The sequence below is a fragment of the Emydura macquarii genome, unplaced genomic scaffold (genome assembly GCF_026122565.2).
Source record: "Emydura macquarii macquarii isolate MOO-44397 ecotype Brisbane River unplaced genomic scaffold, CSIRO-AGI_Emac_v2 contig_1790, whole genome shotgun sequence".
NCBI classification, from domain to species: Eukaryota; Metazoa; Chordata; order Testudines; family Chelidae; genus Emydura; species Emydura macquarii.
Genome location: NW_027131927.1, coordinates 7,405,089 through 7,418,384, shown reverse-complemented (window position 1 = coordinate 7,418,384; position 13,296 = coordinate 7,405,089). Strand labels below are relative to the sequence as shown.

Genomic DNA, 13,296 nt, shown 5'->3' with positions numbered 1-13,296 from the left:
AGAACGGGATATTCATTTAGCAACAACAGGCTATTAGGGAGAAGTTATAGAAACAACCAGAAAGGGCTCAAAACCTTTCTAAGTAACCACACGTCAGCTCAGACAGTGTGAATTTGATGCTGAACTCATGAAAGTAGTGCTTAAATTAGGCAGTGTTTGGGCACATACTGTGCAGGATTTCCCAAACAGCTTTTGCTTCATGGTCTAGTAGCTCCTGCTTGAAAACAGACTGCAGTACATACCAAAATTGTGAGGTAGTTTAGACATGCAGATAAAATCTCTAAGGGGATTAATAATGGGAATAAACTAATTTTCACTTGTGTCTAATTAAAAACTTTTACCCTAGGTGTCTAGAAATGAAAAGCTATGCACCAAACAGTAAACTAACATTCTACCCACAATTCCATGTGACTGGAACAAGGCTACCGGCATTTATAGAACTGTATATATAGCGCAACTTTGATTCTTCCTTCTTAGTCATCCAAGAGGTCCAACAACCAGACCATTCAAATGACATCCAGAGTTACAAAAATATTCTGATTTCAAAATGTATGAAAACTGAGGTATACAAAAAAGGTGTTTTGAGTATTTATTATGAAAACAGAAAAGCTTTAGTTACATGTAAGTACATTAAAAGAATTAAAATAATGTTAAGAGCTGAGAATTAATTCCACTGCATCATGTTTTTTTATGGCAGAGTTGTTAGGAGGCCTTCAGATGTATCTGTAGGCACCTTCAACAGTTCTTCAACCTCTTCTTGTAGAGCTTCAGCTTTTTCAGTCAGCAGCATCTGCGCAGAGAAATTAAAATATTAGGAGACAGATCAACACAGTGCATTTCTTCAATTAGTGGTAAACGGAGACCCCAGCATTCCCTACATCAACACATCTAGTCATTCAAGAAATTAGGTTATTAGGAACAAAATTACTATAATCTTGGCTCAAGAATTGCAAGCCACTAAGAGGATTTTCACATTTAATATATCAATATCAATAAGACTTTACTGCTCAGAGAGATCCTCTTTATAGAAGCCTATTCATCCTACTTCGGTTTAAGCTTGATATGTCAAACCTAGAAGACTAGAATAAAAATGACATGTACTGATTACAATTTGTATTATGCAGTTCTAAGAAATGAGCAGAATTTCTTCTTGCTCTATTAATACAGCTATATAAAGAGCCAAATGTAGGCCATTTAAAAGTTATAGTCTCGCAAGATTTGAAAGTGTTTTTGTTAAGAGGACAGCTTCTAACAATAGGCACACTTTTTAAATTGTAAAAGCAAATACTTGGAAAGAAAGTTAACATTAATATGTTGAGCACAGAAGTAAACAGCTGAATGCATTAAGCAACAGCTGTATGCATAATATTAAAACCTTAAACATATTATGGAGCATCGTAGCAACTCATGAATGTTTTTTGCAATTTAGCAGTTATTTTGTTCTTCAGATTTCAGAAGTGTCTAAGCATCAAATGGTAATAATATAACAATACCCGGTGTGGTGTATTGTTCTTGTTTCTTGGTGTTGTATTTTGACTCCCTAGCATAGACACAGCTTAGAGAGAGATGTCCAATGCAAGCTAAACTGATATGAACAGTTTTAAATCAGCGTAAGGGTGTCCATAGTAGAACTTAGTTAAATTGGTGCTAAAAATGTGTAAACCAGCCCTAATTTATACCGATTATAAATCTTCCCTCATATTACAAAATGCTGCTGTTTCACCAGGCTCATCAAACGAGCTCCCTCTGTTGAATTAGTCAGTCAGACATTGTTGATGCTGCAACACAAACAAGGACACAAACTGAAAGTGGGAGGGGAAAAATGCTGTTGAGCAGGAAGAAAAAGCAAACACTGCCTGTAACTTTTGTTCTGAGATTAGTGATGTTTATTATGACTCCTGTTCTTGTATTATTTGTCTGTATAGCAGCAACCATGCATCACAGACAGATATAAAGCCAAGGTCTTTGCCCTAAGGAGCATGTGTTTGAAACACGACATACGAAGTAAAGAGAGGACTAGGAAGACAGTATCACTAAAAGCAATGTGACCATGAGGGTGAAGTTAAGCACGCATCGTGTTAGTTCCAGAATTTGTGCATAGATTTTTCATGCACATCTTCTACAGTAAATTAGCAATTTTTAAGGGTTGGGGTGAGTGGGCAGGTTATAGTTTGTAGACCTAAGAAATCTGTTCTCCCGAGCCATAATCACCACTAGAATTTTTAGATGTTAAATTTTGAGGCACTAAACTGCCTCACCAGGGTGGTGCACGTACAACTGTGATAACTGCATGGGACTAGGAGTCAGGTCACTGATTCCCTGCACGACCTCAGGCAAGTCATGCAACTTCTTTGCCTCAGTTTTGCCACTGGTAAAATGGGGATACTACTCCTCCATCATCTTATAAAACCCTTTGAGATCACTGGGTGGAAATAACATTTCCACTTGCATAGCACTTAGCTGCTGTTGAGACACAATGGTCAGCAAAGGTCTCCTTCATTCCTTCTAGAGCAATAGGAAGGAAACACCACTGGGGCAGGGCTGAGAGCATGATTAGGGTTCTATTACAGAAATGCTTCATCTAGAATGAAAATCACAGGCAAACTGTCTTCTCCCAAAAGACAGAGATGGTATCCATTATTATATAGAGTAGACCACCACTAGAATGCCCTTCGCAACAGCGAACCTTGGGCTATAGCGAACGTGGTCCCTGGATCGCACCTCTGGATCCAGGGCCACAGCACAGAGGCAGGGCATTCCTTGGGCCCTGATAAACTTTTGGCCCCTCCCAGACTGGAGGAGTGCTGTCAGTTCCCGCAGAGGAGCTGTCCCGCTATGCCAAACAAATGGCTTGGATCCCCAGGGATTCGTAATAGCGAGGGTGCATTGTACTTACCTTTAGGAGTTTCTTGTTTATTCCAAACAGCCAGATCAAAAACATGGAGGAAAAAACCCAAGCCATAACCTCTTACTGCAGTGTAAATAAAAGCTATGCTGTCATTCTCTGTGCACACTAAAAAGGTTATATATACACACACCCATTAACACATGGGAGATTTAAGTGGGCAATTTCCCTCTAGCAAATTCTGCATGTTGATCCTAGCTAGTCACAAATGACCCCATTAATCCATTGGAGAAAGATTACTAAATGGAAAAATATTTAGTTAACTCAAAGTTTTCTTTTGAAGTTCCATCTTTGCCAATATCCCTTTGGCAGCTCATTTTGCTCACCTTTGCGGATGAAACCATTTGTCTGGCTTGACGTCGTGACAAATGCTCGATCGTCTTCACCAGTGTTTCTGTATTTGCATTAGCTAGATGTGCTAGAGTTTTGTATCCTGAATCGTACAGCTGTTTTGCTCGAGACTGCAAGCCAAAAATAAAATAAATGTTAGAAATTAGATTTGTAACTAAGAAGTGTAGAACCTCACTTATCTGTAGGTCCAAACCCCTGCACTGATCTCACAATTTATTCATCTATCCTCTCATCCCTGAACATTTCAAATGGCAGACTGAGACTGTATGTAAATGAAGTCCAGTTACCGTTACAAAAGTTTACCTCAATTACATTTATTCCCCCAAAAAGCCATTATTTCCTCTGTACATCCTTGTTCAGCTCTGAGTAACCTTTCTACCTCTTCAACGTCATTTCCTCTCAAGGAATGGACTTGTATAGATCTGTCTTTTCTCTTATTCTCATCTCTCTCAGCACTCATTGTCTTCAATGAGATCTGAGCACATTGAAAAATCTGGTCATTTCATTTAAATGCCTAAATGGAAGCAGCTTAACGCTGAGTTCTTTTGAAAATCTGGCCCTTAAGTTTTGAACCTCCGAGGACCTAGCCTGCAAAGAACAGCCAAACAGCCTGCTACAATAAGCTCAGAACAGACAAGGTATTTTAATTTTACAGCTCACGAATGTTTTACTTTTCTTCCACCATCTGAGTAATACCCCCCTTGTTTACTTTTAAATTGGGTGCAGAGCTGTGACTGTAGACTCACATAAAATGAACAGAGATGTATAGTATTTAAGGAACAGGATTATTATTTGTATTATTTGTTTGGTTTCCTTTTCTTAGGCATTTTATTAGGGGTCATACTGTTATGATGAAAAGAGATAAAGCAGCCAAAAAGAGACTTACAAGAATGATCTTTGATGCAAAACTAGTTGTGCTAGGTCTTACACAGTTTAAATGAAGACCATCTCCAATCTGACTATGGATGTTACGTTTTTCATAGATAAGGTAAACAAAGATTGTTCTGTAATTTGGGCTATATATACACAACTGATCTTTAATGCACAAATGCTATCCCCAGGTTTCACTGAACTATCTTCCAGCTTTTTTCCTCTTCTCTTGCTTAGTTCCATGAATTTTCTTCTATTTATTCAGTCCTATCTACTTAATTTTCCTCTTGATAAAGAAACCATGATTAAAAAGTCTAGAGACTTTACAATGTTCTCTAGAGTAGCCCTGGACTAGAATCATTTAGCCGTAGCATTACTGTGCAGTGGCATACTGACTTTGTAGAAGAGCAGGTTGGTAGTTGCCTGTAACTATCTTCCATGTAGGAAAGAGTACAACAAAACTTTGATAGAACTGCACAATCCTAGTCTATTTCCCTCTGCAGATGACTCCATTTAAATACCCAGTTGAAGAGGTAATCAGACTCAATTTCCCATTTGCATCAAGTTCAAAACCCTTTACATAGAGAAAAGGTTGGCCTGAAGAAGGAAACTAATTAGGCTACTAGCTAGTTTCCCTTCCTGGCATAAAGCACCCCTACTGCTGAACCTGATAACAGTAGCATTTGTCCACAATATAGTCTAATTGCAGAGTCATTTAACTTTGAAATGAGGTCAGAGGCTGCATATGATATAGCACCGAGGACAGTATTTACCTAATGGATTCATGTGGTATTTAAACAGCCTCCTTCAAATTAGAGACCAACGTGATTTCCTCCTTAAAGCACGGGCATCATCAGAAAAGTCATTGTAAAAAAGTAGTAGCTTCCAACTCAAGATGTCTGCTTTGTGCAGGAAGCTTCTCTCTCTAGTGATACATTAAATTAATATGCCACTTTTTACTCCTGTTAACTCTGTAGAGCTGCCAGTACTACAAGAAGAGAACCTTGGATTCTATTTTGACTCGAGTATCTGCAGAATTGGTAACTAATGTACAATTGTGACATTTTTATTGTTGCTGTTGTAGTAGCCAGAAGGAAAAAGCAACCTGAATGCAAAATTTGAGTTTGAGCTTCAAGCGCTTTCAGGAAAACCTGTTTGTCGATAAATCATATAGTCAATTGCTTGACCACACTTTGGTTTGTTATTAAGCATATTCAAGAGATCAAATAACAGGTATCAATCAGTTTTATTGCTATAAGCCAATAATAATATAGTACAGGAAAAAGGTTCAATACAATACCAGTCTGCAGGAAACCATCTTGTGCAGTGCTATAAAAGGTCCTGTGTACATTATCTGAAACTTGATTTAACCAATCAGCTTTCTACCTTGTTTTTCTGTCTCATGGCATACCCTTTATCTCTTTGTTCTGAACACACAGCTTCTAGGTGCTCAGGGCATGAAGACACCTCCTAGTGTTGTACCAGGGTATCACATTTATATGGCTCAAACCTGACAGTGTCTCTATTTACTTAAGCCAAAGCTTGCTTCAGCAAATGCAAGATGTTAAGGGATACTTAGGATAGTGAGAAGTAGTATAGTAAAGTATAGCCCGTTTTAGGCTATGTAACTGCTATAATATTTGTGCTTAATGCATGCTAATATATCAGGCACAGATCATAGATATTATTAATATGGTATATATGTAGCCAACATATATTGGTCAACACTTTTAAATTTATAAACTGAACAGATAAGCTATGAAAACCACTGAAATGCAAACATGGCCCTCCACATTTAACAGAATAATTTTCTTTCCATCGTAGAACTTGCACCCCAGAAAGATTTCACAAGATTTTAGCAAAATGTTAGATTCTTAATAAAAATATTTGTTTGGCTTCTTCCACAGGCACATGGGGACATCATAGTTGAGGTTAGTATAAAAGGTTAGATTTAGGGATATTTGGACCCCCAAATTGGGTTTACTAACCTCTAAAACCCCTGCCACCTCCATAAGAGGGATGAGTTCTGCCTTAACACAGTAGGTCAGTCGCTTGGTGAGGTCTGTCAGTAGGGCTTTATAAACCCAAAATTCCTCCAACTCCTGCAGAAACAAATTATATTAAAGTTTGTAAAGTAACTTTACAATTCTAGTTAAATTCCTGTACTCTGGGCCAGTATTCTGTATTCCAATTGGAGTATTACTAAAGCAGCATATGTGTAGCCTTTGGAAGAGGGTTTATGCCATTTGTAGAAATCCTTCTGGCCAGTTCCAAGAGTTGAGTCCAGCATTTCTCAAATAGTCATCCCAAAGCTGGGCCTTTTGAAGGATGAGGCAATACTTTAGGGATAATATGTTCTTTGAAAGTCATTTTAGACTTCTTGAATTTGGAAGGCTGAAGTAGCAGTCAGAGCTGCCAGTGCAGCCATGTTTCCAAGAAGTCACCCTGCAATTAAACATCCTGATTTTTTAAGTGGAAGGGAACGCTGCTGTCAATTTGGATATTGGCATTTTTTACGGAATGGCTTCGTCCTCTCCAAGTAGAGACCAGGGCTCTGTGTACATCCAGTATATGCCATCTGTTTTCCTCTTCGGAAGCGTGTGGCTTTGGGAAAAAGTCTTGGTTGATGTGGAATTGTGAAACCACCTTGGGCAAGAAGGCCGGGTGAGGCCTCAGTTGGACCATATTCTTATAAAAAAATTGTATGAAGTGGCAATGAGGTGAGTGCCCTGATTTCAGACACCCTCCTAGCCAATGTGATAGCTACTAGAAGGCCACCTTCCATGACAGTAGCGGGCAAGTTGCCATAGGCTTGAATGGTACCCCAACGGGGCATGGGATTCCTGACCTGTGCGCAGAGCTTTTCTATGCCCTTCAAAAACCTCACCGCCATGGTGCGAGGAAAAAAACTGATCTCCCATGAATTGGGGGATGGAAGGCTGAGATGGCAGCCAGATGCACTTTTAGTGAGGCAGTAGCTACACCCTGAAGCTTGAAGTGCAACAGATAGTTTAGGACCACCTGGATCAGTGCCTGGTGGGGTGTAATCTGCCATGCTGCAGCCCAGCAAGTGAACCTCTTCCACTTGGCCAAATATGATGACCTCGTGGAAGGCTTCCTGCTACTAATCAGTATGGTTTGCACCTGAGACAAGCAAGCTTGTTCCTCCAATCTCAGCCATTCAGCCTCCATGATGTCAGGTGGAGAGAATCCAGATCCGGGTGCAGAAAGTGCCCCTGGTCCTGGGAAAGTAGGTCGTGCCACCTTAGTAGTTCCAGGGGAGGAGTCACTGACAGCTCCAGGAACGTCGTGAACCAGTGCTGCCTGGGCCATGCGGGTGCAATAAGGATGACCCTCACCTTGTCTTTCTTGATCTTCAATAGGATCTTATGTATTAACGAAATGGGAGGGAAGGCATACAGCAGCCCACCCAACCAGGGAATGATGAAGGCATCTGACATGGCCCCCTCGTCCCGCCCCTGAAAGGAGCGGAACTGGCCGCAGTTCTTGTTGACCTTGGAGATGAAGAGATCCACTTGAGGAAACTCCCACCTCCAGAAGATCACGTTTGCGATTGACAGGTGAAGAGACCACTCATGAGAAGGTACAAAGGACCTGCTGAGCCGGTCCACTGTGGCATTCTTGATACCAGGGAGGTGAGAGGCCACCAGGTGAAAATCGTGGCCTATCGCCAGATTCCAGAGACCCACTGCCTCCAGAGAGAGGGCTGAGGAACGAGCCCCGCCCTGTCTGTTGATATAATACATTGCAATGGTGTTGTCCATTAGGACCTGAATCACTTTGCCCTTCAAGAAGGGAAGGAACACCGCCTATGCTAGCCAGCTCGCTCAAAGCTCCCTGACATTTATGTGGAGCCCCTGGTCCTCTTCCAACCAGGTCCTCCGGGTACTGTGACTGGAGCTGATGTGCGCCCCTCACCCCGGGTCTGAAGCATTTGACACTAGTCATTGCAGGGCCCCTGTCTGCAAAGGGTATTCCCTCCATCATCGGCTGAGGGTATAACCACCACTCTAGGGAGGCCAGGACCCGTGAGGGCACCGTGACAACCCTGTCCACTAGGTGCCTGTTCGGGGCATAAGCCAAGGTCAGCATAGCTGAAGTGGTCTGAGCTTCAGGCGGGTGTGGCAGAGCACATAAGTGCACGCTGCCATATGGCCCAGCAGCTGCAGGAAGACTCGTGCTGTTGTAAGGTGGAAGGCCCGGAGGTTCCTGATCAGGCTGGACATGGCCTCGAACCGGGAATGCATCAGGAATGCTGTGGCCTGCGTTGAGTCAAGGACTGTCCCGATAAACTCTGTCCTTTGCACAGGCACCAGAGTAGACTTCTGCAGGCCCAACTTGTGAACGGTGGCTTGCACGAGGTCCAGACTGGCTTGGGCCTGAGCCCTCGACCTGCCTCTGATTAACCAGTTGTCCAGATATGGGTAGATCTGTACCCCTCGACACCTGAGATATGCAGCCACCACTGCCATGCACTTTGTGAACATCCTCGGGGCTGACAATAGGCCAAAAGGGAGGGCTGTACATTGGTAGCAGGAACCCCCCACCACAAACCTGAAAAACCTTCTGTGACCCGGAAAGATCGATATGTGAAAATATGCGTCCTTCAACACAAGGGCAGCATATCAATCTCCTGGATCCAGGGACAGGATAATAGAGGCCAGGGAAACCATGCAGAATTTTTGCCTTCTGATGTACCTGTTTAGGCCCCGCAGGTCCAGGATAGATCTGAGTCCTCCTTTGGCCTTTGGGATGAGGAAACATCGGAAGTAGAAACCTTGTCCTCATATCCAGTGGGACCTCCTCTACGGCTCCCAGTATGAGAAGGTTCACGAGCAACTCCTCTTACAAGAGGCGTGCAGAGGGGTCCCTGAAGAGGGACGGGGATGGGGACAGGGAGGGAAGGTGCGGGGAGGAGGAGAGGAAAATTGGAGGATATAGCCCGTTCCAATGGTGCCCAGGACCTAAGCAGTCTGATGTTATGTGGGCTCAGGCCGGGAGGAAAGTAGCAAGATGGTCTAGGAAAGATGGGAGTGCAGGAGGAGTCCAGGTGCGAGGCGGAATGCTGTCCTTGTGTGCACCATCAAAATGAATGAAAAGTTCCAGAGGGGTAGCTGTGTCAGTCTGTATATAGTAAAAACAATTAGAGTCCTGGAGCACCTTAAAGACTAACAAATTTCAGCGGGCATAAATGAGTGATGCTGACCGCCTGAGCGTCCGAAGGTAGGCAGCTGCGTGGTTGAGGAAGAAGGTGGGCCCTGTCTACGCTGCCTAATGTTCCTCTCTCTCCTCCTGTAGGCCCCGAACCTACGCCGGGAACCTGGGCTGCTGCTGCTGGCTCTGCTGGGGCCAGAGCTGCCTCCTGGAAGCTTGTGGGGCATACAGACTAGGGAGGAAGAATTTGACTGACCCGATGCTGAAGGGGCCGGCACTTCTGCTGAGTGCGCAGGAGCCCCCGCAGATGTACCCTCCATAGGGTCCGTGTCCTCCCCTGACTCGGAGTCATGGGCTTCTGCCAATGATGCTAGGGCCCCCAGGGGTTCCAGTACTGCCATTGGGGTGGCCCTTCACTCTGAGGCCAGCATGGAGGGGCTGGGCAGAGACCTTGCCCTTCCCCTCAGGTTGAGGAGGCTGGGTGTGGGGAGCTGCTAGGTCTTTTCCCTCCCTGGAATCGCCAGACCCTCCTGCCGGTGACCAGCATCGCCCAGAGCTTGACCGTCTCCCTGTGTCACAGTACCGAGGGGAGGTGGAGCGGTATCTGTGCCTCCTATCCTGGCACATCCCTTGACCGACGTCTTGGGGACAGGGAGCATGAGTCCGGTGACCAGCGGCATTGCTGCCTGGACGACTCTGTGAGGAGGACCCCCTGTGGTAGGAGGAGGAGCGGGAGCGGTGTCTGGGCGACGAGGGGCCTTCCTCCCTGGGGAAGCACCGCAATGCCGGTGCCCGGGTTCACTTATTGGTGCCGGTGACCAAGAATGTTGCCAGGCTCCTGATAGGGAGCGTCTGCTCGACACCGAGAGGGATCTGCATCAACTCGTCGATGTCACTGCCCTTAGTGCTGGCAATTGTAAGTGACGCTTTGGGCTGTCTGGGCTCCTCCAGTATCGGTGCTCTGGCCCCGGAGACCGCCTTGGTGCCGGTGAATGGGTCCCAAGGCAACAGACTCTTGATGGGATCGATCTCTGCTGCGGTGACCCGTTTCGCGGAGAAGTGCATCGGGGGTCCGGTGAAGTGTGCAGCTACTGGGGGGGGAGACACACACAACCGATCAGAGGTTTTCCCCTCAATGCGGGTGCCCTACCCCTTGCCCTTTCCATCTGGGCCAACAGGGTGTGAGGAGCGGGGAGGGCCAACAGACTGGTTGCCGCCTAAAGTGCTTCTGGCATCGACAGCACCGCAAGGTGTAGCGGTCACCTTCCGCACTCTGGAGTTGGGAGGCGCTCTGCGGAGGGGCTCACCGCCTCCGGCGAAACCTGCCCCTGCGGGGGTTGCTTGGCTCACTGGCTCTGAGCTCGACCCCACGTCCTTAGCCTTCTTCCATGTGGGAGAGCGGTCGTCTGCCAGATGCTGTTTTCTGGGCTTCTTCCTCTGTGGTGAAGAGGAAGCCCGGTGCTGCAATGGAGCCGGTCCCGGCGGAACACTTTGCACCGACCCAGTGCTCAGTGCCGAAAGGCAGTGGGACGGCTCTGACGCTGCTCTCATGGCTGCCTCCATTAACAAGTCCTTCAGACGGGTATCTCGGTCCTTTTGAGTTCTTGGTCTGAATGCCTTGCAGATGTAGCACTTGTCCTTTCGCTGAGACTCCCCAAGGCACTTTAAACTGTCTTCGTGGGAGGTTGCTAATCAGGAAGGCCTTCCCGCAGGATTTACAAGGCTTAAAGTCCAGAGATCAAGGCGCTGACGCTCGGTGGAGGTCTCTAACTTAACAAGTACTTATAAAAACAAAGGCTACAGCTAAGAGGCACTCATTGAAGCAAGTAAGAACTCAGTTCCAGACATCCTCAGTGGCAGAAAGAAGGCATCGAGGGGACGTAAGGCCCACAGAGCCTCATATCGCGTGCCATGTGCGCAGGACTCCAGAGGGCACTGAAGCCAGCCCTACTGCTAAGGGGAAAAGTTTTCTGGTAACCATGCATGGGGCGCGCACGTACCTACAATGGAATGGACATGAGCAAGCACTTGAAGAAGAACTAATTGGTATAGCAAACATTTTTGTATCTAACTGTTTTGTAAAGGTGACACCATTCCAATGTACAGTAGTAAGTTCTAAAATTCTAAAACAGAAAATCACCCTATACCTCAGACCTTGATAAATACATTTTTATACTTGACATCACGTAAAAGCATAAATGTTTACCAATGCCATGCTATACACTGTCCATTTAACATTAATTACCTCACAGAAGTGCAGCACACAGGAGTTGAAGGAGGCAGCCAAGTTTAGGAGATTTTGCACATATCCTCGAGACATGTTAAATTTTTCTGAAACGTTCCATATGTTGGTCTCTTTCAGTAGGGCATAAAGAACAAAGGACAGATAAAGCCTATTTACAACACCACTGTCCACATCCTGGTAAGATAGATGCACATGTTCAGTTAGACCTGTGAGCTCGGATCCAATAGATAAAACTGAAAGAGTATCATAGAGAAGAACCCTACAATGCTAGGGGAATGGATTATAATCATAACAGGGCTTTTCCTCCTCTAAATTTCTCTAATCCTATGAAACAGTCAGATGTCATAGGGTTACATTTGAGGGTTTGTGAAGTAATAGAGGAAATAGTGGGAAGCATTTTGGTGAAACCAAGATTAACTCAACCTACTCTGACTTGGCACACCTCAGTCTGATTTGTGTTTCTGAAACTACAGACAATAATTAAAATTGTTTATTTGCCATGGCCAGCATGGGTCCTGGATCCTACAATTTCCATGGCTATACAATATAATGCACTTTAATAACTTTATACTAGAAAAATTAACGAACAGGGCATCAATTTGAAAAATGCACAACTTTTAGATAGAAATGTCATTTCCTAGTTACAAGCCACCCCTAAAATTACCATAACTGTGAGATTAAAGAACCTCAGTTATTAGCTGCATTATGAAAAACAATTCAGTTGACAAGATTACAATTCTACTATTTTTTCTTTAAATAAAAATCTTCAGCCTACCTTTTTGATGGCTTGACCGGAAGCCTTTTTCATAATAAAACTTTCAGGGACTCCCACAATAGCTGCTACTTTCTGTTCTACTGAATTTAGCTGGCTGAACTAAAAAGTAGAATTAAAAAACTGAACAGTGCAGCTAAACACATTTTTTATATTAATCAAATGCAAAACAATACCTTTAAAATTATATCTTTGTTGGAGTTACAAGATAGAACAGTTAAAAGACAACTTCAAATCCGTAACCTTTTATCCTTTAAAAAATTTCATAAATATATACAAATTAGTTCAGATGAGCCCCATCTCCTTTCCTGCAACACACACACACACACACACACACACACACACACACACACACACACCCCCTCATCTGTAGGATAGTTATTTAAGTGGGCACAAGCATCATTACACAATAGATTTTCACCTGCAATATCTGTATTTTGTTTATTTGTCTATCACTAGAAATATGCAAGAAGGCAGTGAAAATTTGAGAGAACTCATGTTCAAGCTCACCACTATCAAATTCTAAAACTTTAAGCAAAGAAAGTTTTCCTTCAATTTTAGTATCTTTGCATACAGTTTTGATAAAATATTTAAGCAACGCTAAGAAGTACACCAAAAAACAATTGAAAGGAAGTGCTGATCAAATGGCTGACTATGTAACCATTCACAGAAGCAAGCTATAGAAAATATTTTGTTACCAGAAGTCAACGACGATTTTCCCTTTCTGCCAGCATAAGAGTAGCTGCACAGAGGTCTTTGAAGTGCTTTCCCCCTCCCGCCCCTTTGCACTGCCTCTGACTTCACTTTCCAGTTGTATCTTGACTTTCACCTTTGAATTGGATTTATACAGCGCAAACTATAAGCTTTGGGGATATTAATGCCATCACTGGCACATTCCGCTTTCTGATCACCGTCTAAGGGCATGTCTATACTTTAGCTGGGAGTGCACATCCCAGCGCAGGCAGGCAGACACATGCT

The 13,296-nt window shown here is 44.1% G+C and overlaps 1 protein-coding gene across 5 annotated transcripts in view; it reads right to left on the bottom strand.

Annotated features, from left to right (window-relative positions):
• Window positions 1-581: 581 nt before the first annotated feature.
• HELQ (helicase, POLQ like) overlaps window positions 582-13,296 on the bottom strand; it is a 34,481-nt gene continuing 21,766 nt past the window's right edge. For 4 of the 5 annotated variants that reach the window (XM_067556824.1, XM_067556825.1, XM_067556827.1 and 1 more), the window contains 5 exons: window positions 12,322-12,420; window positions 11,547-11,720; window positions 6,115-6,228; window positions 3,232-3,366; window positions 582-790 (listed from right to left, as the gene is read on the bottom strand). In XM_067556824.1, coding sequence (XP_067412925.1) covers window positions 689-790; window positions 3,232-3,366; window positions 6,115-6,228; window positions 11,547-11,720; window positions 12,322-12,420 — 624 coding nt within the window. In that variant the 3' untranslated portion in view covers window positions 582-688. Of the gene's footprint in view, window positions 791-3,231; window positions 3,367-6,114; window positions 6,229-11,546; window positions 11,721-12,321; window positions 12,421-13,296 lie in introns of those variants that run through there. The other variant, XM_067556826.1, reaches the window with a different exon arrangement.